This window comes from Spinacia oleracea, chromosome 4, assembly GCF_020520425.1.
Source record: "Spinacia oleracea cultivar Varoflay chromosome 4, BTI_SOV_V1, whole genome shotgun sequence".
In the NCBI taxonomy this organism is placed as follows: Eukaryota; Viridiplantae; Streptophyta; class Magnoliopsida; order Caryophyllales; family Amaranthaceae; genus Spinacia; species Spinacia oleracea.
The window spans coordinates 29,368,874-29,396,601 of record NC_079490.1 but is presented as its reverse complement, the minus strand read 5'-3'; the positions used below and the strand labels follow the sequence as shown (position 1 = coordinate 29,396,601).

The window sequence follows — 27,728 nt, the reverse complement described above, 5'->3', positions numbered from 1 at the left end:
ACCCACTATAGTCACACTCATAGGGTCGACACGAAGAATAAGTGGTTTTCCATGTTAAATGGAGCATTTCTGGTGTCAACGGCTTCATGCTTAATGCCTATCTAGGAAAACAACTATAGCACATGAATCGCTCTTTTCCATGGGTATGGAAAAAGGCAACAAACAAGCAAGACCAACCTAAGTCCATCTAGAATTCATACACCCATCTCAAGCAAGGACATAATCCCACAACAATTAGCATAGCCCAACAAACACCAAAGTTACATACAAATGGAGAGAGGGATAGAAATCATGTCATAATTCTACTAAGGGTCACCAAACCCCTATGTCTAAGTACACTACTCACACATGGTAGCAATCAAATCTAGTAGATCTAAGCAAACCATACATGAAAACATGACTTTCTATTTTGGGTAAAGAAACTCAACCTAAGATATGAACTTGAGGATTGAACACCAAGAACATGCCACTTTGGGTAAAGAAACTCAACCACAAATCATGCACTAAAAACTCAGAAATTGAAACTAATGTAAAGACATACAAGCTATAAAGGAATAAGCATGAAAACTAAAACACTTACTTGGATAGATGGTGGAGATCTTGTCCCAAAATGTGCAGAAATTAAAGACTATTAAGCTAATTAAACTACATTAGAAAGCAATAAAGGTGGTGAGAGTGTGTCACTAAGAGAGAAAACTAAATGACTGAAAATAAACCTAAAGACACACTTCACACCTGTGAACTTAAGGGTAGCCTTTTATTTATACGAGGGAAACACGTGCCCAAAAAGTAGGGTTGTCGTCATACGCTGCACGGGGCTCTTCAGCTCTGCATGACCTCGAGCTCGAGCTGGGTTTGGGTAGCAGGTGTTATACGACCCGAGCCAGGACCATGCCCCAGAATCTGCACGACCAAAGTCGAATCGTGCACGGCTCATGCTAGCTGGGCTGCTTTCCAATGCATTTTAAGGGGTGGATCATCCGTGCATGGATCATGCCCCTAGCTTCCCTTCTTCTCTTCTTCACTTCTCCCATTGTATAAATGACGTGCTATATACTTTAAGTCCAAATGTCCGACTTGGTGGAAGATTTACACCCATACGCACTTCTTCTTCCCTTGTGAGAGCACTCAATGATGGTGATGAGATGGGATGACGAGGATGCCGCAAAGCTTGAACACGAACCCCATTGGTGTGGTCAATCTCTCTTTTGGATTGACGGGGCATCCATACTCCGTGCTCTTGGCCTGAAAACAGGGAGAGAGCAGATCTCCGTAGAAAACAAGCAAAGAAAGCAATGGAGTAGGAATAGCTCTAAATGCAACTATATGCAACTAAACTACGCTAATATGTACACAAAAGAGATCCTAATTGGCTCCTAAATATGTGCAAATTACAAGCACATTAGCGGTTTTGATAGCGGTTAGCGGAACAGGTAGCGGTTGGGTAGCTTTTATCAAACATTAAAAACAGTAACACTTAAAGGTAGCGAGTAACATCTGATAAAATTATAATAAAGTTTAAACATATATATATATATATATATATATATATATATATATATATATATATATATATATATATATATATATATATATATATATATATATATATATATATATATATATATATATATATATATATATATATATATATATATATATATATATATATATATATATATATATATATATATAAACGAAGTAGCTTTTATTTTATGTTAAAATATCAAACGCTACTTTTACCAAAGACTCGTAATAGTTACCAGCTTTAACAGTTAACCGGTATTCGCTACTCCAGCGCTAAAATCTACCTGCAATTGTTAACATGGCCAATCATTTGTACTATAAATGACAAATAATATTCAATCTCGTATCTTCTCATTAATTCTCAACAGTATATATATTACATTAGGAAGGCTAATTATGTAATTCTGTATATATCTAAGATATTACAATATTCACATAACAAACTCCATACACTTTGTATACTCCGTATACTATTGTTTCATCCCCCCTGAAGGTGGAGCATGAAGATCTCGAATGCCTATCTTGTTTAGAAAGAACTCAAATTGCGCCTTCCCCAACGCTTTGGTGAAAATATCTGCCAATTGAACTTTCGTCGACACATACGACGGAAAAATAATTCCCTCCTTGATTGCGTCACGAATAAAGTGACAATCCAACTCAATATGTTTCGTCCGCTCATTAAAAACTGGATTATGTGCAATATGCAATGTAGACTGGCTATCACAGAACACGTTCATACCTTGTCTATGCGACACTCCCAAATCTCGTAGTAGTTGCTTCAACCACTTTAATTCACATGTCAATGATATTCTGCTTATGCCGACGAACGCGAGACATTAAGTTGTTTCTTGGTTTTCCAAGACACCGGAGACAGAACAAGCAACACAAACCAACCCGTCAAGGAGTGACGAGTCCGTGGACGACTATCCCAATCTGAATCACACCACCCCTCCAATTGTAAACACTATCAGAACGAAGTAGAATACCTTGTCCGGGGCACTTTTTCAAGTACCGCACCACTAGCAAAGTCGCTTCCCAATGTTCCTCTTTCGGTGACTGCATGAACTGTGAAAGGATATGAACAGAATATGCCAAGTCTGGTCTTGTTATTGCCAAATAGATCAAACGCCCAATCAAGCACCGATACTTCTCACCATCTGCAAAGTTTGCCCCGTTGCCAATGCTAATTTTTTTATTATGCTCCATCGGAAACTCCGTACGCTTTGCACCTAACAACCCAGTCTCAAAAATTATATCCAAAGCATATTTTCTCTGACAAACATAGAACCCATGACTACTACGAGCCACCTCCATCCCCAAAAACAGCCCCCAGATCCTTCATCTTAAAACATTCACTCAAATATGCTTTAAAACTTTCCAACGCAAAAGTACTATTGCTTGTAATAATCATGTCATCTACATAAATAAGCACACTTAACTGCAACGTACCCTTGGAAAACAAGGAGTAGCCAGAATACGACTGTTGAAAACTATATTGCTTCAGTGCCGTCGAAAATTTCTCGAACCAACATCTGGGTGCGTGTAAAGTATACTATCCCGTCCCCCTGTGGCAATTTCAAGAAAGTATTTGAGTTGGAGTTATCCACATATATGATGTTGTATGCCAATATCTGATGTCGAGTATTTGCATCACCATAATGAATTGTCCCTATGTCCTTGACATTCTAGTTGTGTTGTTTTCATGGTCGTTGACGTCTTCATGTCGTTGTTCGTTAACCATATCGTCATGATCATCTTCTCAAACTTTCTTTTGCAGAGACGTCACTAGTTGATGTTGAGCCAGCACTTCCTCGGCATGGAGTTGGCATCAGGAGACGACTTATGGGTGTCACAACATTAACCCTTCTGACGACATCATTGGTTTGGGATCTATGACGACAAACAATAACAACATGGTCTTTTGCATATCTCGTTTGCTTAGTAATTTGAAAAGGTGAACCTGTTCACAACAACACTAAGGTGAGTTGTTAAAATAACATGAATATGAGTGGAGGCTAACTCTATTATCCGTCGAGGAGCATCGTTGTCTGTTAAGAATCTCCATGCGTCAATATCTCGTGACTTGAAGTGGTGTTTCCATGTTCTCCTTCATTTCTGGTATGTCGTTTACTTGGTGGATGATGATGTCATGACTGTCACCTGCCACAAATTCAATGGAACCAAGCGAAACAGTTAGTTAAATTTGATAGTAGGGGAATCTATTACCCATTTTCTGTCTCTTCAAGGATTGACATCTTCATGAAGACGATCTAGTCGACCTGCATAGATATGCCACCACTTCACAAACTCGTCATGTCTGGCTTGTTTGACGTCACTCCACACTCTGATGTCGAACCGTACTTTGATGACGACACAATCTCGACACATCTCTATCAACGCGCGCTCCAACATTGACTCGTACTTCGATGACGACATTGTCTTCACATCTTCCGTCAATATACACATGCTTCCCCCGGACCCGTGCTTCGGTGACGACACGGTCTCGGCACATCTTTTGATGACGACACAGTCTCGGCACATCTTTTGATGACGACACGGTCTCGGCACATCTTCTAGTGACGAGGTGGGTTCGCCAGGGGTTCGTACTCATGGATCTGCTCAAGGACATGAACATTGGGGGCACCAAATGGTTCGAACAAAGGAGTTTTGTGGGCGACACGCCAATCAAGATCGATACGACGGTTAAGGCCGAAAAGTGTCTCGACAATACTGGTGCCTGGAATTGGTGGAGATGGAGGTTGCAGATCTGATCTGAGATTGTAGAACTTCATTCTCCCTCTAGAGAAGGCTGATGTGCGTCTTCATGGTTTTAGACAGCGTGTAACATCATTGGATGAGATTGGGAATGCAGGCATGGTGGAGAAGTAGGTTATTTTTAGTGAACGGATGAGACTATCAGGCTATTCTTGATTATCAGCCCCACAATGGGCAACAAATTTTTTTGGACAAATTCTACCTAGAGTTGAATTCGTCGGAGGGAGGGGGTGCTAACAATCCGAATGAGCAAGATAATATAAAGATGATGGGAACCAAGGTGGAAAACTCTTACGGAAAGGGGGAGAGGGGTAGTATATTATTATGAAGTGTGAATGGAATACATAAAATGAGTCTACCACTCCTATTTATACACGACTCATTGATTTGAATCATAAAAACCGTCATTAAACCAAGGAGTTAAAGCATGTAACCCTCATATCCTTCAATGGTTGTAACATTCCCTTGATTTCAACTTTACATTTAATGAATGTAACCTTCCCTTGATTTCCGCTTTGCTTTCAATGTTGTTTTGATGGCTGCCATATGACCCTTTGAATGGTCCACCTTACCACGTTACGAGGAGGGTATTTTTCCGCCTAAACACACACCATTAATTGGGAATTTGGGAGCAGCCACTATCAAATTATAGCTGACAAATGTGTAGTTTGGGTCGTGTTCGTGTCAAAGATAAATAGGTCGGAAACTTCAACACTAACCAACTTTTTTCATCTCCAACTCATGTCATGTTATCGTACTCATATCTGTCTAAAAAGTTGACATGGTTCTAAACGTTTATTACAAACTATATTAAACGATTAATTATGTTATTTCATATAAATCTCAACACTAACCCAACATATTCAACCAAATTTATCGTGTACCGATATTACCACACTTAATTAAAAGCACCATAAACCAAATATTAACCCACTCTTTTCTTATCTGGTTTGTGTCACGGAGTTGTGAAGTTGTGTTGTTGTCAGTGATTGTCACTTATCTAGTTGTCTTACTAACTACTGAGAGTATTAATTTTTGTATCTCCATATCACATGAATCCGAATCCGATACTCCATTAACCAATCCAGTCAAATTCAGTCCAACCCACCCGATTGACCGGTTTAGTTTTACGAAGTACTACTACAGTTAAATTATCAAACACTTCGATTAGACATTTCGGGAAATATATTGGGCCCCGTAATCTGCTTAATTGGCCTGTGCCTTTTACTGTACCAATTTAGAAAGTCCAAGAAAAAAACTGCACCCTTTTGAACTCCCCCATATCTTGTAGGGAACCGCGCCACTATCCCCACCTACTCCGTAAAATAAGTATAAAAATTAACGTGATCTACTCCTCCGTCCCTTAATACTAGCCCTCCGTTTTGATTGATTATGCTTGTCAATGTACAATTTTGACCATCAATATCTTTAAATACAATTTTAAAAACTTATAAAAATATTAATATTTTGAAAATATATATTAGGATAAAGCCAACAATATATTATATGCTAATATTTATTTTTATATACTTAACAAAATAGAATCAAAATAAATTATATAAATAGTGCAAAAAATTAAAACAGTGCGAGTATTAAGGAACTTAAAGAGTAACTCTTGTTTTCTTTGGCTTGTTTGTTGTATCTACTGTCAAAAATGTATAAAAAGTATAAAAAATTAACTTCCCTATAAAAAAGGGAGTACAAAAATAACATCTCCACGCAGGATACACATTCACCGCATTGTTCTACCAATTGGATTTCATTACTTCTTCCTCAGGCTCAACTTTTCTCCCCTCCCTTAAAATAAAAATTCAAAAGAAAAAAGCTGTTCTTCCCACTTTATTTAATTCTGGATTTTCTCTCTCCTCCAAATTTCTCCCTGATTTTCCTACTCACTGACACTACCCACTACTACTTCAATTCATCAGATTATCACTATAATCTTTTATCTGAACAACAAATTATGATTATCACTACTAATTGTTTGTGAATTTTGATTTTTTTTCCCCAGTTTTGAGGGTTTTAATTTTTAAATTTTGGTTAACAATGTCAATTTCGGAGAACACTACGAACGTTATTAGGGTTGCGAGGATGTTAATGCACAAACTTGGTGGAACTTTTCAAGATTTCCAGAATCGCGCCTTCTCTGTCCTCACACTCGGCGAGCAATGGGCGAGTTTACAGGAATCTTTGGGTATGATTCACAATTCGCTGGAGAGTAGAGTCAAGGTGATTGAGTCGAAGGAGAGAGAACTTGATCTTGTTCAGAATAGAGTTCAGCATTTTAATAAAGAGGTTGAGTTGCAGCACAAGAAGTTGGAGTTTGGGGAGAAGTGTTTGAGTGAGAGAATTGAAGGTGTGGAGTTTAGGGAGAGGCAAGTGAGGGACTGGCGTGAGTCTTTGGAATTGGAGAAGAGAGAGGTTTTGGAGCAATGTAGGGCGATGGAGTTGAGGGACAAGCGGTTTGAGGAGGGGTTTGAGCGAGTTAGGAAGGTGGATGTTGCGAAGGAGAGGGTTGAGGCGAGGCGGAAGGCGGTGGAGGACAGAGAAAATAAAGTGGAAGAGCGGCAGAGGGCGGTGGAAGAGCAGCTGAGGGCGGTGGAAGAGGAGCGGCGGGCGGTGGAGGAGCAGCGGCGGGCAGTTGATGCGAAAGAAGAGGAAGTGGAGAAGAGAGAGAGGGTCTCTGGCGAGCGCGAAGAAGAGTTTTGTGCTAGAGAGAAGGAAGTAAAGGAGGAGTTTGAATTGAGGGAGGTGGTAATCATTGAAAGAGGGAATTCATTAGATGTGAGAGAAAAAGAATTGATTGAGTTTTCTGAAAAATTGAATTTGAGGGTTGATATAATGAATAGGAGGTTTCAACTGTTGGAAGAAAAGGAGGGAAAACTGGAGGAGGGTAGGAAAGAGTTGGAATCGAAAGAGGAGCAAATGGATGAGGTGTACAGTTTGCTTGAGTTGAAGGAGAAAGAGATAAAAGTAGGAAGCGAAATGTTGGTGTCGAAAGAGAAGATGTTGGGGTTGAAGGAGGAGGAAGTGAAGGGGCAACTGAAGGGACTGGAGTTGAAGGAGATGGAGTTAAATGAGCGTTGCGATGTGTTAAAGGCTAAAGGGAGGCAAATTCAGGAGCGAGAAGATGGTATGGAATTGAAAGAGAAGCGATTTCTGGAGCGTGCAGGAGATATGGAGGTTAAAGTAAAGGCGATTGATGAGCGTTTTGAAGTGTTGCAGGCAAAAGAGAAGGGAATTCTGGAGCTTAGAAGAAATATGGAGTTGAAAAGGAAGGAGATTAATGAGTCTTTTGAAGTGTTAGAGGCACAAAAGAGGCGAATTCTGGAACTTGAAAGAGATATTGAGTTGAAAAGGAAGGATATTGATGAGCGTTGTGAAGATTTACAGACGAAAGAGAAGCAAATTAAATTAAGAAGCTTGAAGAAGAGTTGGAGTTGAAAAATAGGGAGATCAATGAGAGTTTTGAAGTGTTAGAGGCGAAAGAGAAGCGAATTCTGGGACAGGAAGGAGATATAGAGTTGTTTGGGAAGGATGTTGATGAACATTGTGAAATGTTAAAGGCTAAAGAGAAGCTAATTCAGGAAAGTGAAGAAGATATGGAGTTGAAAGAGAAGGAGATGGATTTGCGTATGAGGTGGCTCGAGATTAGTGAGAAGGATGTTAATAAGAAATGCCAATCAATGGAAGTTAAGGAGAAGCGATTGAGTAAGCAAAGTAAGGTTTTAGAGATGAAAGAGAGGCAGGTGAATGAGCAATGTGAAGGGTTGAAGTTAAAGAAGAAGCAAATAAAGGAAAGTTGTGATAAGTTGGAATTGAAAGAAAAGCAAGTTGATGATCGTCATCAAGAACTGGAGTCGAAAGAAAAAGAAGTTAATGAACGTTTTGAAGCCGTGGCATTGAAGGAGAAGCAACTGAATGAGGGTCGTGAAGCTCTGGATACAAAACAGAAGCAAATAGATAAGATTTGCAAAGAGACGGGCCAGAAAGGGAAAGAAATCAATGAGCAACATCAAGTACTGGAGTCGAAAGGGAAAGAAGTTAATTAACGTTTACAAGCAGTGGCATTAAAGGAGAAGCAAGTGAATGAGGGTTGCAAAGCTCATGATTTGAAACAGAAGGAAATAGATAAGCTTTGCAAAGAGACAGACCAGAAAGCGAAAGAAATCAATGAGCAATTCAAAGAGAAAGAGAAACAATTGAGTTAGCAGAGTAAGGTGTTAGAGTTGAAAAAGAAAGAAGCCAAGGAATTAAGCCAACAAGTGGAATTGAAAGAGAAAAAAGTCAAGGAATTAAGCCAACAAGTGGAATTGAAAGAGAAAGAAGTCAAGGAATTAATCCAACAAATGGAATTGAAAGAAAAAGAAGTCAAGGAATTAAACCAACAAGTGGAATTGAAAGAGAAACTGGTAAACAAGGGTCATGATGCTCTGGAAATGAAAGGGAAGCGACTCAATGAGCATTGCAAACAGACAGAACTAAAGGAGCAGGAAATCACAAAACGTTGTGAAGCAATGGAGACTAAAGAGGGGCAAACTAATAAGCGTTTGGCTTCAACAGAAAAGCGAATTGATGCTCGCAGCAAAGGGGTAAAGTACAAAGAGAAATTGCTAACTGAACGTTCTCGAATTTTGGAACTCAAAGAGAAGCAAACTAATGTGTCTTGTGAATCGGAAGTGTTACTAGAGAAGGCAGTTGACGAGGCTTTCATACAGAAGCAAAGTGATGAGAATTGCATACTAACTCGTTGTCAATCACAAGAGCACAAAGAGAGGCAAATGGGTAAGAGAAGCAGTTTACTCTCCCCTGTTTTCCACTCCCTTCTAATCCTTGATTGCTATTTAAGATTGTTGTTAAGTTGGATAAATTAGTTTCTATTTTACATATCTCCATCTCATCTGTTTATAAATTGTGGTTGATGCATTGAATTAGCTTCTGGTACAAGTTGGTGTAATTTATATGTACGAAGGATTCAAGTAGTATGTTGAAGTGTGTGGAACCAAAGGGTGGGCATTTAAAAGAGTGCTAATCCGGAAGCATGATGTGTGCAAAAGTAGTAAGTCTTGAAGGAAATAATGCCCTTGGTCCAAGTATGCATTCAATGTTGAGTCTAATAAATGCGCTTCAGTATTAATTAACAAGTTAATAATTCAGTGAGATTCAGTGAACTGAATGCCTAGCTAGAGGCCGCTTCAGTTCAAATGGAATTAATGATATTAATCCACAGCTTACTCTTGACTGAACCCGTAGGGTCACACAAATAGTACGTAAACGGATCAAGTATTTAATGGCAATAAATACTCCATCTATGGATATTCGGAATCGACGGATCTTGGTTTCAGTGGGAGCTGAGATCGTCACAGGCAAGAAATGAATACTCCGGAAACGATGATATTACCGGAAACGGAAATATGGATCGTATCGGAAATATAAATATTATCCAAGTCATAGATGTTGCCGGAAACGGAAACATGGTACGTATCGGAAAATATTATCGGAAATGGAAATATTGCCGGAATCGGAAATATTGCCGGAAACGGAAATATTGTCAGAATCGGAAATATTATCGGAATCGGAAAATAATTCCGGAAACGGAAATATTAAATATTTGTTCGAAACAGAAAATAATTCCGGAATCGGAAATATTAAATATTGTTCGTATCGGAAATGAATTCCGGAACCGGGAATTTAATCGGAAGCGCATCGTACGAATAAACATCGGACGAGCTTGCTAGACGCAAGGCCTAGCACGAAGCTAGGCCCAACGCCTAGCAAAGCCCGCGCGCGACCAAAGCAAGCAAAGCCCAAACGCGAGAGCAAGGCCAGCAGGCGCGCGCCCCTCGTGGGCTGCGAGCACTTGCTGGGCCTGGGCTCAGCGCGCGCGCGCGCATGGCGCCCCTCGTGGGCTGCTGCGCCTGCGTGAGTGTTTGTGCTTGCGTACGAAACCTTGATCGGTTAGGATTCGTATAAGATTAATTTCCTAAGTCTACTAGATAAATTAAGTGATTGAATTTTAGATTAACTCAGATTCACTAAATCGTTTCCTAGTAGGATTCTAATATCCGATACCCATGCCCTATAAATAGGTGATCAATGCTCACAATTTACATCGAGTATTCAAGCATTCAAAGTGATTTTGAGAGCAAAAATTCAGTCATACACTTGCCTATATGTGCCGAAAATTCTAAGTACCTTAAGGGCGATCCTAGTTGGTCAAGCTTAAGGCGGATCCGGACGTGCTGTGGACTATCTACGGAGGGACGACACTTGGAGTCCTAAAGAATTGTTCTTGTTCGGTTCGGGCGCAGCTAGGGAAGGCACGCAACAAAGAGTATGCATCTAAACTATGCTAAATGATTATGTGTAAATAATATGCTTTCCTGGCTTTATGGTTTTTCCGCATGATTTATGAATTGTCATATGTATCATAACCTAACAGTGGTATCACGAGCCTCTTATTATTTTCATAATCTGAATTGCATGAACATGGTTAAATATTACAAATTTGCAAGAATTAAAAGGGGTGATTAATTTTCGTAATTGTTAATTAATTGCAAATTGCGTTTATTTAATTATACGTACGCAGTTTTTCGGCAGATTCTTCATTACTCATCCAAATCGAGTGATTTTTGTGTCAATTCCGCATGTAAAAGGCAGTATTTTTCGGCCGAACCCAGAATTCTCAAATTCGAAGCCTAACTATGACTTTTCGGAGGTTTTAGTTTTTCGAATGCAAAATTTCGTAAATTTAAGATGTTAAATTAAATATTTACGATTCTTGTTGATAAATCTTGAATTTTTGATTGACCTATTGTATATGTTTAACAAGTTTGAATGCCTAGCCTTGTTAATTATGCAATCTAATTTGTAATTATGATTAATTTGTTGAAAATTAGAATAATTTAGAATTAATTTGATTTTCATAATTAATTATAATTTAATTAGATACCTATGATTAAAAACCACCATAAAAATTGTAAATTTATGTTAAATTTTAAATTTTTATGACCTAGACTTGAATCCATGTTAATCGGAAATCAATTGAATAATAAATTTTCGATTTTTCGCCCTAAAATTAAGAAATTAATATTATTTATTAATTTGTCATTAATTTTGAATATAAATTTTAAATTTTTATGCGATTCGCTCATATAACTTGCACGCACAAAGCAATGGACGCTACGTGTTACCCTTAAGGGGTGTTGTATAGTGCGGGCATGTGACGACGAGCAAGGGAGCTCGTCGCCCATGCGGTACGAATGCAATGAGCAAGGCCATGGTGCACGAGCACAAGGCAGCAGCCCTGCCTTGTGTCGTGGGCTGTGTGCGATGGGCGAATGGGCGAGGGCGAGAGCAAGGCACGAGCAGTCGCGTGTGGGCAGCAAGCGAGCTGCGCCACAACGTGCACTGCCTCGCGCAAGCGTGCAGAGCCTCGCGCGCAGCGAGCGCAAGCTCGCGTGCCACGAGTGCTACGCCCCAACATCGATCGCTCGCGCGCAGCGAGCGCTGTTGTGCGTACGACGAGCGCTGCGCCCAGCGATGGCGTGCGAGTGCTTGTTGCGACGTGCGACGAGCGCTGCCAAAGCGATGGCGTGCGAGTTCTTGTTGCGACGTGCGACGAGCGCTGCACCCAGCGATGGCGTGCGATTGCTTGTTGCGACGTGCGATGAGCGCTGCGCCCAGCGATGGGCTGCGGCAGCGTGCTCGTGCGTCGAGCGCTGGCGCGCGCAGCGAGCACCAGCTCGCGTGATGCCTTGCGATGGTGAGCAGCAGCAATGCGAGGCAGCGCATGGGCTGCGCGCACATGGCCAGCGATGGCTGTGTGCGTGTGGCCCATGGGCGTGCGATGCGTGGGGTTGTTGCGTTGCGATTAGATCGTTTTGAAATTTTAATTTGAAATTTTCAGTTTACGTAATTTTAATTAATTTTAAAATTAATAATTTAAATTATTTTCTTGGATTTTAATTTTGAATATTGTAATTATAATAAATTTTATTTATTCTAATTATTTTACTAAAATTAAAATCATGAATTAATTTAAATACGACTGAAATTAAATTAAACTTTTTGGATTCAATTATAAATTTATATGAGCTTTAAATTTTAATTAAATTTGTATGTTTCCGGTTAGACTAGAAATACATTTTTATCTTTAAAATTAGTAAAGCATATGAATTTATTGGTTTAAGTGGGAGAATTTTAGTCATAAACTCTTGATTAGGTCTACAAATCCTTAAGGTTAAAACAACTTGATTAGAATTAATAAGGACTGAATAATTTGTAGATTATTGGTGCCCTTGATTAATTGCCGCAAATGTTTATGTGATGCATAATGTGTTTTACTAACCAGCTATGTGGGTCATTCATGATAATGAATGGGTGAATGGTATATATTGTATATGTACTGTTTTGCAGGTTATGAAGTGACTAGTATGGCCCAAATAGGATAGAAAATATGGTCTGCGTACCATTAATTTGAATGTAATTGGTCTAAAGTACCAAAGTTGTTTTTCAATTCAAATATGGTCTGCGTACCATCAAATAGTTGTAATTAGTTTTAATTATAGCTTATTCTATTTGAAGAAAATGGTGCCTCCCACGGAGATTTTCAAGACGGACTTTGAAGTTAAAGCTTCAAGATGAAGTCGGGCCATACTAGATCACATTTATCTTATGCATGTTTTAAGTTATTTATTGCTTTTAAATATGTCTTAAAATGCATGAGATCAAAAGCTTGATTATGTTGCATGATTAAGGATTTTAGTTCACTTAAAATCTAACCAACATAGTAAGAGCCTTATGTTCCAAACTTAAAAATTGAGTTAAAAGGTGCCATGCCAAAATATACACTTGCTTGGATATCCTTTACATCAATCTAGTAATAGTTTTCGCTCAGCGAGGTGTTACTTATTGGTCCTAAAGGGGCAAGGTACACAAATAATTGTGAGTACATGTTAGTTTTGGTGAAACTCAACGATATAAGTAAGGAGTCCTTTTATGTCGTGGCAAAATCGATAGGTTTACCTAATAAGTTCTTAGACGTACCTATCAACCAAGATTAGTTTCTAGACTATTAGCAAAAGGCTTTTGCTTACCTAAGATGTTTTAGGATTAAGTCGACAAACTGTGCTTAATTCTTCAATGATTTTAGGATCTTGGAATCATTTTATTCACACCTGCCGGAACACATAACTTGAATAAAATGCTTAATGAACATTGAATTATGCATGTATGCTAGAATTTAAGTTTATTAAGAGAAACTGTGAATGGTTATTTATTTGTTTATTCTTTTCAATTGTAGTTTTAAAAATGGCAAACAACAATTCATTCAACATTCGATCAATTCTCGAAAAGGAGAAGTTGAACGGGAAAAACTTCCTTGACTGGCAAAGGAACTTGCAAATAGTTCTTATGCAGGAAGGAAAGGAGTATGTCCTAGAAGAGGCGATGCCCGAAGCCACAGGCGACGGGGTCACTCAGGCAGCCCTCAATCGTTGGATTGATGCCAACAAGGATGTGAAATGTCTAATGCTCGCCACCATGAGTGCAGATCTGCAGAAAACGTTCATCAATTCAGATGCTTTCACAATCATCAGTGAGTTGAAGAACATGTTCCAAGATCTGGCTCGAGTCGAAAGATTCGAGACTCATAGGAAAATTCTTGAGACCAAGCTTAAGAAAGGCGAGCCCGTAAGTCCACATGTTCTCAAAATGATTGGACTCATTGAGAATATGAGTCGGCTGGATCAGCAATTTTCTCAGGAAATGGCTATAGACACCATCCTCCATTCTCTTCATAGCGGGTATGATCAGTTCAAACTGAACTACAGTATGAATAGTCTGGACAAAACGCTCACTGAGCTTCACGGTATGCTGAAGACCGCTGAAAAGACGCTCAAAAGTGATAAGCAGGATGTGCTTATGGTGCGTGGGGGCAAGTTCAAGAAATCTGGAAAGAAGAAGAATGCTAAGAAAGGTGGCAACAAGGCCAGCCCAACTAAGCAAACTGGCGCCAAATCTGTAAAGAGGAAGGTCAGTCAACCCACTTCTGAATCCGAATGCTTCTACTGCAAGAAGAAGGGGCATTGGAAGAGAGATTGCTTGAAGCTAAAGGAAGATCAGAAGAACGGAACAGTCGTTCCATCTTCAGGTATTTTCGTTATAGACTGTATACTTGCTAATTCAACTTCTTGGGTATTAGATACAGGTTGTGGCTCACACTTATGTTCCAATCCATAGGGACTAAGAAGAAGTACAAAGTTAAGCAAGGGTGAAGTCGACCTACGAGTGGGAAATGGAGCACGGATTGCTGCATTAGCTGTAGGAACTTATTATTTGTCGTTGCCCTCCGGGCTAGTTTTGGAACTGGAAGAATGTTTCCATGTTCCAAGTCTTACTAAAAACATCATTTCAGTTTCTTGCTTAGATGCTAAGGGATTTTCCTTTTTAATAAAAGACAATAGTTGTTCGTTTTATACGTACGCAGTTTTTCGGCAGATTCTTCATTACTCATCCAAATCGAGTGATTTTTGTGTCAATTCCGCATGTAAAAGGCAGTATTTTTCGGCCGAACCCAGAATTCTCAAATTCGAAGCCTAACTATGACTTTTCGGAGGTTTTAGTTTTTCGAATGCAAAATTTCGTAAATTTAAGATGTTAAATTAAATATTTACGATTCTTGTTGATAAATCTTGAATTTTTGATTGACCTATTGTATATGTTTAACAAGTTTGAATGCCTAGCCTTGTTAATTATGCAATCTAATTTGTAATTATGATTAATTTGTTGAAAATTAGAATAATTTAGAATTAATTTGATTTTCATAATTAATTATAATTTAATTAGATACCTATGATTAAAAACCACCATAAAAATTGTAAATTTATGTTAAATTTTAAATTTTTATGACCTAGACTTGAATCCATGTTAATCGGAAATCAATTGAATAATAAATTTTCGATTTTTTCGCCCTAAAATTAAGAAATTAATATTATTTATTAATTTGTCATTAATTTTGAATATAAATTTTAAATTTTTATGCGATTCGCTCATATAACTTGCACGCACAAAGCAATGGACGCTACGTGTTACCCTTAAGGGGTGTTGTATAGTGCGGGCATGTGACGACGAGCAAGGGAGCTCGTCGCCCATGCGGTACGAATGCAATGAGCAAGGCCATGGTGCACGAGCACAAGGCAGCAGCCCTGCCTTGTGTCGTGGGCTGTGTGCGATGGGCGAATGGGCGAGGGCGAGAGCAAGGCACGAGCAGTCGCGTGTGGGCAGCAAGCGAGCTGCGCCACAACGTGCACTGCCTCGCGCAAGCGTGCAGAGCCTCGCGCGCAGCGAGCGCAAGCTCGCGTGCCACGAGTGCTACGCCCCAACATCGATCGCTCGCGCGCAGCGAGCGCTGTTGTGCGTACGACGAGCGCTGCGCCCAGCGATGGCGTGCGAGTGCTTGTTGCGACGTGCGACGAGCGCTGCCAAAGCGATGGCGTGCGAGTTCTTGTTGCGACGTGCGACGAGCGCTGCACCCAGCGATGGCGTGCGATTGCTTGTTGCGACGTGCGATGAGCGCTGCGCCCAGCGATGGGCTGCGGCAGCGTGCTCGTGCGTCGAGCGCTGGCGCGCGCAGCGAGCACCAGCTCGCGTGATGCCTTGCGATGGTGAGCAGCAGCAATGCGAGGCAGCGCATGGGCTGCGCGCACATGGCCAGCGATGGTTGTGTGCGTGTGGCCCATGGGCGTGCGATGCGTGGGGTTGTTGCGTTGCGATTAGATCGTTTTGAAATTTTAATTTGAAATTTTCAGTTTACGTAATTTTAATTAATTTTAAAATTAATAATTTAAATTATTTTCTTGGATTTTAATTTTGAATATTGTAATTATAATAAATTTTATTTATTCTAATTATTTTACTAAAATTAAAATCATGAATTAATTTAAATACGACTGAAATTAAATTAAACTTTTTGGATTCAATTATAAATTTATATGAGCTTTAAATTTTAATTAAATTTGTATGTTTCCGGTTAGACTAGAAATACATTTTTATCTTTAAAATTAGTAAAGCATATGAATTTATTGGTTTAAGTGGGAGAATTTTAGTCATAAACTCTTGATTAGGTCTACAAATCCTTAAGGTTAAAACAACTTGATTAGAATTAATAAGGACTGAATAATTTGTAGATTATTGGTGCCCTTGATTAATTGCCGCAAATGTTTATGTGATGCATAATGTGTTTTACTAACCAGCTATGTGGGTCATTCATGATAATGAATGGGTGAATGGTATATATTGTATATGTACTGTTTTGCAGGTTATGAAGTGACTAGTATGGCCCAAATAGGATAGAAAATATGGTCTGCGTACCATTAATTTGAATGTAATTGGTCTAAAGTACCAAAGTTGTTTTTCAATTCAAATATGGTCTGCGTACCATCAAATAGTTGTAATTAGTTTTAATTATAGCTTATTCTATTTGAAGAAAATGGTGCCTCCCACGGAGATTTTCAAGACGGACTTTGAAGTTAAAGCTTCAAGATGAAGTCGGGCCATACTAGATCACATTTATCTTATGCATGTTTTAAGTTATTTATTGCTTTTAAATATGTCTTAAAATGCATGAGATCAAAAGCTTGATTATGTTGCATGATTAAGGATTTTAGTTCACTTAAAATCTAACCAACATAGTAAGAGCCTTATGTTCCAAACTTAAAAATTGAGTTAAAAGGTGCCATGCCAAAATATACACTTGCTTGGATATCCTTTACATCAATCTAGTAATAGTTTTCGCTCAGCGAGGTGTTACTTATTGGTCCTAAAGGGGCAAGGTACACAAATAATTGTGAGTACATGTTAGTTTTGGTGAAACTCAACGATATAAGTAAGGAGTCCTTTTATGTCGTGGCAAAATCGATAGGTTTACCTAATAAGTTCTTAGACGTACCTATCAACCAAGATTAGTTTCTAGACTATTAGCAAAAGGCTTTTGCTTACCTAAGATGTTTTAGGATTAAGTCGACAAACTGTGCTTAATTCTTCAATGATTTTAGGATCTTGGAATCATTTTATTCACACCTGCCGGAACACATAACTTGAATAAAATGCTTAATGAACATTGAATTATGCATGTATGCTAGAATTTAAGTTTATTAAGAGAAACTGTGAATGGTTATTTATTTGTTTATTCTTTTCAATTGTAGTTTTAAAAATGGCAAACAACAATTCATTCAACATTCGATCAATTCTCGAAAAGGAGAAGTTGAACGGGAAAAACTTCCTTGACTGGCAAAGGAACTTGCAAATAGTTCTTATGCAGGAAGGAAAGGAGTATGTCCTAGAAGAGGCGATGCCCGAAGCCACAGGCGACGGGGTCACTCAGGCAGCCCTCAATCGTTGGATTGATGCCAACAAGGATGTGAAATGTCTAATGCTCGCCACCATGAGTGCAGATCTGCAGAAAACGTTCATCAATTCAGATGCTTTCACAATCATCAGTGAGTTGAAGAACATGTTCCAAGATCTGGCTCGAGTCGAAAGATTCGAGACTCATAGGAAAATTCTTGAGACCAAGCTTAAGAAAGGCGAGCCCGTAAGTCCACATGTTCTCAAAATGATTGGACTCATTGAGAATATGAGTCGGCTGGATCAGCAATTTTCTCAGGAAATGGCTATAGACACCATCCTCCATTCTCTTCATAGCGGGTATGATCAGTTCAAACTGAACTACAGTATGAATAGTCTGGACAAAACGCTCACTGAGCTTCACGGTATGCTGAAGACCGCTGAAAAGACGCTCAAAAGTGATAAGCAGGATGTGCTTATGGTGCGTGGGGGCAAGTTCAAGAAATCTGGAAAGAAGAAGAATGCTAAGAAAGGTGGCAACAAGGCCAGCCCAACTAAGCAAACTGGCGCCAAATCTGTAAAGAGGAAGGTCAGTCAACCCACTTCTGAATCCGAATGCTTCTACTGCAAGAAGAAGGGGCATTGGAAGAGAGATTGCTTGAAGCTAAAGGAAGATCAGAAGAACGGAACAGTCGTTCCATCTTCAGGTATTTTCGTTATAGACTGTATACTTGCTAATTCAACTTCTTGGGTATTAGATACAGGTTGTGGCTCACACTTATGTTCCAATCCATAGGGACTAAGAAGAAGTACAAAGTTAAGCAAGGGTGAAGTCGACCTACGAGTGGGAAATGGAGCACGGATTGCTGCATTAGCTGTAGGAACTTATTATTTGTCGTTGCCCTCCGGGCTAGTTTTGGAACTGGAAGAATGTTTCCATGTTCCAAGTCTTACTAAAAACATCATTTCAGTTTCTTGCTTAGATGCTAAGGGATTTTCCTTTTTAATAAAAGACAATAGTTGTTCGTTTTATTTTAAAGAGATGTTTTATGGATCTGCTAGATTAGTCAATGGACTTTATTTATTAGATCACGACAAACAAGTTTATAACATAAATACCAAAAAGGCCAAAAAGGATGATTCAGATCTCACCTATCTGTGGCATTGTCGATTAGGCCATATAAACTTGAAACGCTTAGAAAGACTTCAAAAGGAAGGAATTCTAGAACCATTTGACTTAGAGGATTATGGTAAATGCGAATCATGTTTACTTGGCAAAATGACAAAGCAACCTATCTCTAAAGCTGGAGAAAGAGCAAATGAACTATTGGGTTTAATCCATACAGATGTATGTGGACCAATGAGTACAAATGCTAGAGGTGGTTTCAGCTACTTTATGACTTTCACTGATGACTTCAGTAGATATGGTTATGTCTACCTAATGAAGCATAAGTCTGAATCCTTTGACAAATTCAAGGAATTTCAGAGTGAAGTAGAGAATCAATTAGGCAAGAAGATTAAGGCACTGCGGTCTGATAGAGGCGGTGAATATCTGAGCTATGAATTTGATGACCATCTGAAAGAATGTGGAATTCTATCAGAATTGACTCCTCCTGGAACACCACAATGGAACGGTGTGTCGGAGGAACAGAACCTTGCTAGACATGGTCAGGTCAATGATGGGTCAGGCCAAACTTCCATTAGAATTTTGGGGACATGCACTAAATACAGCTGCACTCACTATAAATAGAGCTCCGTCTAAAGCTGTCGAAAAGACTCCATATGAGTTATGGTTTGGAAAGCCTCCAAATGTGTCTTTTCTGAAGATTTGGGGATGTGAAGTATACGTCAAACGATTAATTTCAGACAAACTTCATCCAAAATCTGACAAATGTATCCTTGTGGGCTATCCAAAGGAAACAAAGGGGTATTACTTCTACAATACATCTGAGAACAAGGTGTTTGTTGCTCGAGATGGTGTCTTTTTGGAGAAAGATCACATTTCCAAAATGACAAGTGGGAGAAAAGTAGACCTCGAAGAAATTCGAGTCGAACAACAAACTCTAGAGAATGCTCAAGATGACATTCAGGATGAAACTCAGAGATCTTTAGAAGAATCTGGTGAGAATCATGGTCAATCTAGAAATGTTACCCCGCGTAGATCGCAAAGATATAGATCTCAACCGGAAAGGTACTTAGGTATTTTGACGAACGAGAGCTATGACGTTCTATTACTTGAAAGTGATGAACCTGCAACTTACAAACAAGCTATGACGAGCCCTAGCTCCAAGCAATGGCAAGAAGCCATGCAATCTGAATTAGACTCCATGTCTGAAAACCAAGTATGGGATTTGGTCGATTTGCCAGATGGCTACCAAGCCATTGGAAGCAAATGGGTTTTCAAACTGAAAAAGGACAAGGATGGGAAACTTGAAGTTTTCAAAGCTAGATTGGTTGCAAAAGGTTACAGGCAAGTCCGCGGTGTGGATTACGATGAAACCTTTTCACCAGTTGCAATGCTAAAGTCTATTCGGATAATGTTAGCAATCGCTGCATATTACGATTACGAAATATGGCAGATGGATGTCAAAACTGCTTTCTTAAACGGCGTTTTAACAGAAACTGTGTTTATGACACAGCCTAAAGGTTTTGAGGATCCAAAGAATGCTAAAAAGGTATGCAAGCTAAAGAAGTCAATCTACGGATTGAAGCAGGCATCCAGGAGCTGGAATATACGTTTTGATGAAGCAGTCAGTGACTTTGGTTTCATCAAGAACGCAGACGAATCTTGTGTATACAAGAAGGTCAGTGGGAGAAAAATTGCTTTCCTAGTATTATATGTCGACGACATATTACTTATCGGAAATGACATTCCTATGTTGAACTCTGTCAAGATTTGGCTTGGGAAATGTTTTTCGATGAAAGATCTAGGAAAAGCACAGTACATATTGGGCATCAAGATTTACAGAGATAGATCTAAAAATATGATTGGACTTAGTCAAAGCACTTATATCAATAAGGTGCTTGATAGGTTCAAGATGGCGGACTCCAAGCGAGGCTACCTACCCATGTCTCATGGAATAACTCTAAGCAAGACTCAGTGCCTAAAAACACTTGATGAGCGTAGACGAATGAATGGGATTCCATATGCATCATTGATTGGTTCAATAATGTATGCTATGATATGTACACGCTCGGATGTTGCGTACGCACTCAGTGCTACGAGCAGATACCAGTCAGACCCAGGAGAGGCGCATTGGACTGCTGCCAAGAATATTCTGAAGTACCTGAAAAGGCACAAAGATGACTTCCTGGTCTATGGTGGAGATGATGAATTAATTGTTAAAGGCTATACGGACGCAAGTTTCCAAACCGACAAAGATGATTTCAGATCACAGTCTGGGTTTGTCTTCTGCCTCAACGGGGGTGCAGTAAGCTGGAAAAGTGCTAAGCAAAGCACCATTGCGGATTCTACAACTGAAGCGAAGTACATTGCTGCACATGAAGCAGCAAAAGAAGCTATATTGCTAAGGAAGTTCATAGGTGAACTTGGTGTAGTCCCCTCCATTAAAGGACCAATAGCCCTGTATTGTGATAATAACGGAGCTATTGCACAGGCAAAGGAGCCTAGACACCACCAGAGAGTCAAGCATGTACTTCGTAGATTTCACCTTCTACGAGAGTTCGTTGAAAGAAAAGAAGTCGAGATAAACAAGATTGGAACTGATGACAACATATTAGATCCATTGACTAAACCTCTGCCGCAGGCGAAGCACAACTCGCACACTGCAGCTATGGGAATCAAGCATATTGGAGAATGGCTTTGATATCCCTGTTTAATGTTTTAAAGTTTTAGAGTTTAAATCTTTGTAAAACATTATTGGTTAATAATTCACAATAAATGAAAAGAATTCATTTTTCCATTTAATTTGTGGTTTATTAAATGATGAGTCCCTTCAATTTGACGATATATTCAAGATAGACTGTCAGGACCAGTCCTGTGACTAAGAAATGTCTATCAAGTGAACTTGAATGTCAAAGGTTGAAAATGGTCCCTAATCGGAGTTTTCTATAAAATTAGACGCATAGAAAACGTTAGACGATTAGAATGCAAGATGACTAGTAGTTCTGTTTCTTGAACTATGTGGACATGGCAATGTCATAATCATTTGCATAGATACTTACTTTGGGAAGACTAGTATCGGACAAGACCTATGAAACTTTACTGTAAGAGATGAAAATATGTCATAAGTAAATTTCATAAAAATTATTAGACACTAAATCCTCAATACCTGAGTGATTTGAGATTACTTGTTTGAGAACGGGTTACTTTGACGTTGACCAACCGTCGCACCGTAAAAGGAGGCTATAAAGGCAACGCTCAGGTAATCACCTATCAAACGAAGTCTAATCTCAAGATCGCAAGATTGGGATTGTCCTCCCATAAATCGGGATGAGATGCTTAAAAGTTGTACAAGGCCACTCGGAGAGCTAGAAACTGTGAAATGCATGGCCGTGCTCGGATGAATCATAGGCTATGATTATCTGTTTATTTGATCAGTTGAACTCTGAAACCGAGGAACACCTCTGGACATAATAAGGATGACAACTCTTACCTTATGTTCAAGAGCAAGCATCGAGCGACAAAGGAATTAGGAAATGCACACTTGTCCCTAAGGACAAGTGGGAGACTGAAGGAAATAATGCCCTTGGTCCAAGTATGCATATAATATTAAGTCTAATAAATGCGGTTCGGTATTCATTAACAAGTTAATAATTCAGTGAGATCAAGTGAGCTAAATTCCTAGCTAGAGGCCGCTTCAGTTCAAGTGGAATTAATGATATTAATCCACAGCTTACTCTTGACTGAACCCGTAGGGTCACACAAATAGTACGTAAACGGATCAAGTATTTAATGGCATTAAATACTCCATCTATGGATATTCGGAATCGACGGATCTTGGTTTCAGTGGGAGCTGAGATCGTTACAAGTAAGAAATGAATACTCCGGAAACGATGATATTGCCGGAAACGGAAATATGGATCGTATCGGAAATATAAATATTATCCAAGTCGTAGATGTTGCCGGAAACGGAAACATGGTACGTATCGGAAAATATTATCGGAAATGGAAATATTGCCGTAATCGGAAATATTTGCCGGAAACGGAAATATTGTCAAAATCGGAAATATTATCGGAATCGGAAAATAATTCCGGAAACGGAAATATTAAATATTTGTTCGAAATAGAAATTAAATCCGGAATCGGAAATATTAAATATTGTTCGTATCGGAAATGAATTCCGGAACCGGGAATTTAATCGGAAGCGCATCGTACGAATAAACATCGGACGAGCTTGCTAGACGCAAGGCCTAGCACGAAGCTAGGCCCAACGCCTAGCAAAGCCCGCGCGCGACCAAAGCAAGCAAAGCCCAAACGCGAGAGCAAGGCCAGCAGGCGCGCGCCCCTCGTGGGCTGCGAGCACTTGCTGGGCCTGGGCTCAGCGCGCGCGCGCGCATGGCGCCCCTCGTGGGCTGCTGCGCCTGCGTGAGTGTTTGTGCTTGCGTACGAAACCTTGATCGGTTAGGATTCGTATAAGATTAATTTCCTAAGTCTACTAGATAAATTAAGTGATTGAATTTTAGATTAACTCAGATTCACTAAATCGTTTCCTAGTAGGATTCTAATATCCGATACCCATGCCCTATAAATAGGTGATCAATGCTCACAATTTACATCGAGTATTCAAGCATTCAAAGTGATTTTGAGAACAAAAATTCAGTCATACACTTGCCTATATGTGCCGAAAATTCTAAGTACCTTAAGGGCGATCCTAGTTGGTCAAGCTTAAGGGGGATCCGGACGTGCTGTGGACTATATACGGAGGGACGACACTTGGAGTCCTAAAGACTTGTTCTTGTTCGGTTCGGGCGCAGCTAGGGAAGGCACGCAACAAAGAGTATGCATCTAAACTATGCTAAATGATTATGTGTAAATAATATGCTTTCCTGGCTTTATGGTTTTTCCGCATGATTTATGAATTGTCATATGTATCATAACCTAACAAGTCTGACTGTGGAAGGCATGTGCATTGTGAGAGTAGAGTTCACAAATATCACACACGACACTTGTAATCGGGAGTAAGTGAAAAGTGTAGGAAACACAATATTTTAAGTGTAAGGTGTACTTTTTAGGACTAGTGAAGGTACCATTATACTGTAGATGAGACTAACTTATGAACACACATTGTATATGATATTGTAGTTCAGTTACTTCAGTAGTTGTAGTGGTTGTAGTTTTGAGGAGGGATTTACCACCTAAAAGTGTTGTGCATTGGTTTTCTTGTTTCGTACTTATTTTAATCCCATTGTTGTGTGCATTTGTCACTCCATTCTCAATCAGATGATGAAGTAATTTTCTGCCTATTCGAGAACTTTGTCACTTTTGAATTATTCATTTATGAATTGGTCAAATATAGTTATCTGCAATCACACTACTTGATGTTTGCCAACTGCTAAGTGTTGATTTCTACTTTTAAGAACTAAGTTGACTTTTTTGACTTTTTTTTTTTAACCATGTTTTACTTATTTAGTGAGCAGCAGTCCCGATCTACGTAATTTGGGTATCAGCCAAGCAGCACGTGATGTAGATTCTTCTTCACCAATAAAGGGTGTTGATATGCAATTGTTGTGCAGAAATACGGACGTGGAGGGCATGAGATTATACCTAAATGAGCATTTGAAGGAGCACAATAAATCACCTTACAAAATATTGGATGCTCTTAAATGTGCACCTGATCCTGGAAAGCTTGTTCTTGATGTCTTTCAAAGTTTCCACCTAAGATTCCCAGACAAGTACCAAGGCGTCAATAATAAAATCAGTTGCATAAATCTATTGTTGGAGTTGATGAAGTTATCACCTCCACTTACACATGAAGTGAAAGAAGAGGCAACAAATTATTCTGCTTTGAAGGCTAACTTGAAGGAGAATGATTTTCTTATGGAGAAGTATGGGTTTTTGCAGTTTTTAGCTACATTCAAGCTAGCAGGCTTTTGCGACTCAAATGAACTTTTTTCCATGTTTAAATCTTTTTTCAATGGATATGACGTTTTCAGGCCTGAAGATAACCCATCTTTATGCTGTGCATTGGGACTTTCAAAGAAGATTCCAGGTATATATTTCACCTCCTAGCTAGACTTGCGGGTATTACAGTTTTTCATCTTTCTCCCTGTGCCAACAACTAACTAATGATACATCTAAATGGCTGGGAGTACAACATATAGAGTATTTTCAATCAGCGGCGGATCCAGAAAAAATTTATCGGATGGGCCAAACTTAAATAAGAAAGATTTATGCTCCGTAACTTCATAAAGTAGTCTTTAAAAAATAAAAACTGATATTTTTAGCAAGATTAGCCAAGTTTTGTAGGACTAATGTAATAGCAAATTATGCTTTAGTGTTTTTGGACCGAGTTCCTGAATGTGTTTCAGATTTTATGTTCGAAGATAGACCTCCATAGATGGGCTATCTTTTTTGTAAAACTCTTTATTTTTAATTAATCGCTCCTAACTTGCATCTAAAAAAACTGATATTTTTATTGCTAATCTGAATTTATGCCACATTTTTCTTTTTAAATTGATCACTTTTTTTTTATGCTATTCATTCAAGTTATATGTGTTGAAATAATAAGCATCGTGATTATAGCAAAGTAGTAATTAAGGCTTTATTCTTTTACCTTGAAAAATTAATATTCAATGAAAACCAAATTTAATTAATAAGTAAACACTGGCTTTAATCAGTAAGAACAATTTAAGTTCGGTAAAAAGTAACATTCAAAAAAAAAAAAAGTTCAGTAAAAAGTAAGACGAAGTAAGTTCGAAGAAAGCATAACTCACTTCCTAATTCCTGTGCAACAATGACAAACAAACAAAAAAAGAATTAATGAACACCCGGGAAAGATTAAGCTACCAAGTGAGCTACCAAAGTTCACGTGTGAAGGTTGTGCAAAGAATAATACTAGTTTCTTTTTGAAATGATGGGGCGGGCCATGGCCTAGATAGGCCCCCCCTTGGATCCGCGGTTGGTTTCAATAGTGTGACATAATATTGCTTTGAAGCTTATACTGGGCTGTTTGATACATCAGGTCCTCCATGCAATTTGTACAGATCGAAACGCTTTTAAGATCTTTAGAGAGAGAAGTATTACTCCCCCGGTCTCTTAAATATTTCCCCATCCCGTGTTTACTTCATCAAGAGACAAGAGTTAGTATTGGTCGAGTTCTTAAGTAGGTAGGTTTGTTTTTTTTTAGTACGTGGGGTAGTAAATAAGTGAAGAGAACTTTTGGGGACCGAGTTAACAGGAAGGAAATAGGACAATCTTTATGGACAACTCAGAAAGGTAAAGTAGGAAATTGCTAGCATGTGTTAGAGCATGTACATTGAGGCTCTTGGAGTGGCTCTCCAAGTAGCTCTCCAACAAGAATTATCTCTTGACCAACATTGGGGCTCTTGAGTGGTTCTTGAGGGACTCTTGAGTAGCTCTTCATGGAGAGCTATTTCAAGATAGCTCTTGCACAAGAGCCCTCGAAGAGTTGATTCTTGTTGAAAAGTGGGGAGTAACTTTGAAAATCGGATAGTAACTTTGGTTTAAAAGACAATTAATTATGAACCACCAAATGGTTAAAAAGAGATTGGAGAGCTCACTTGAGTAACCAACCGATGTTGGGTGTTTTTAGGAATGCATTCTTGAGTCTATCTTGTAGAAAGATAGTGGCAGAGAGTGGAGAACCCTCCAAGAGCTCTTTTGAACAACCAACCAATGTACATGCTCTTATATAAACTCGGGTCACCCAAGGTTTTTTTTTTTTTTCTGCTCCCTAAATGTCGGTTAGCTTGCTTTCCAGAGTCAGGTTTAAAGAACTTGTAAGATATTTGGAAGAAAGTTGTGAGGCTAATTCTTGGAAAGGGGAGGGAAGATGTTACAAAAGAAGAGTTAAAAAGGAGTCTTTATTAGATTATTGGACATTTTAACCTACTGAATTGTTCTGGAATCATATTGGAGGGGAAGGTAGTTTACATTTAAATATTTCACATGCAAAAGCATCATACTCGCTTTTTTTCTTGTGAAGAAGAGAAATAATCCGAAGTATGCCATAAAGCGTCATGTCCTTACATCAGAAAGATAGGGAAGGGGATTGAGAAGGTTACTGAACGTATATAAACTTATGTGCTTTGTCTCTGAATTTGGAAACTGAAGTTCAATTCCTTATTTCAGAACCAAAGAAGTTCTGATGTTAGTTTTAATTCTTCGATCTACAGCCTATAGGCTAACCCTATCCTTGAAATTGTGTCTGTTTATCTCTTTCTAAACTGCGAAAGCCATTGACCTTTACTTGTAACATATTGGATGAGTAGATGACTCATTGTGAGATGTACTTTTGCTAAAACTTTGAGCTTCTTTAATTTCTTGGGTGAAATCAATTATTTTGGTAACAGCAAACAAGTGAATAAATTTCTTAGAATTTGCATCTTTTTCCATTAAATTACAACCTAGTTAGCTTCCCAGTTTTCCATTATACATATTTTTCTTTCATATTGAGCAGGTCTTATCAAATCTCTTATCAATGAAAAGAAGAGGCTTTTAGCAGTCAAGTGTATCTGACTTTTCATACTCTATGCATGGCCTCATCTAGTTAGACCAAGAGTTCTTTTGCTAATTTAAGCTTTCTTCATTCCATGTCTTCTTCTAAGATATGATTTTATTGAAATAATCAACTAAAAGACTCTCATATGATTCACTATTTAGGGGTAAATGGGCATTAATATCTTTGAGGGTAATAGTATCAACTTGTTTTTAAAACGGTTTTTTTTCTCTCCTATTTCTCTTTGATCAGAAGGGCATTGACTATGCTTGTGTGTGTTGTGGACTTGTGGTCTCTCGTTTTCTATTTGTAAAGGTGATGATGTTTGGTGAACTTTGTCTTTTATTGCAGATCAAAGCTGAAAACATGGAATTAGTCAACCTCCAAGATGTAGTTAATTGCATAATATATTTTAAGCTTGAGTTGAAATTCCCACTT

At 38.9% G+C, this 27,728-nt stretch overlaps 2 protein-coding genes across 2 annotated transcripts; both read left to right on the top strand.

Moving 5' to 3' along the window:
• The first annotated feature begins 6,348 nt into the window (after positions 1-6,348).
• Positions 6,349-7,746, top strand: LOC130459111 (uncharacterized). The gene has a single exon (XM_056841539.1). The coding sequence runs from the start codon at positions 6,349-6,351 to the stop codon at positions 7,744-7,746; it is 1,398 nt and encodes a 465-aa protein (XP_056697517.1).
• A 905-nt stretch (positions 7,747-8,651) lies between these two features.
• Positions 8,652-27,310, top strand: LOC110793400 (uncharacterized). Its single transcript, XM_056841537.1, has 3 exons — positions 8,652-9,087; positions 24,243-24,821; positions 27,252-27,310. Exons 1-3 carry the CDS (start codon positions 8,652-8,654, stop codon positions 27,308-27,310), a joined length of 1,074 nt encoding a protein of 357 aa, XP_056697515.1.
• Positions 27,311-27,728: the final 418 nt, after the last annotated feature.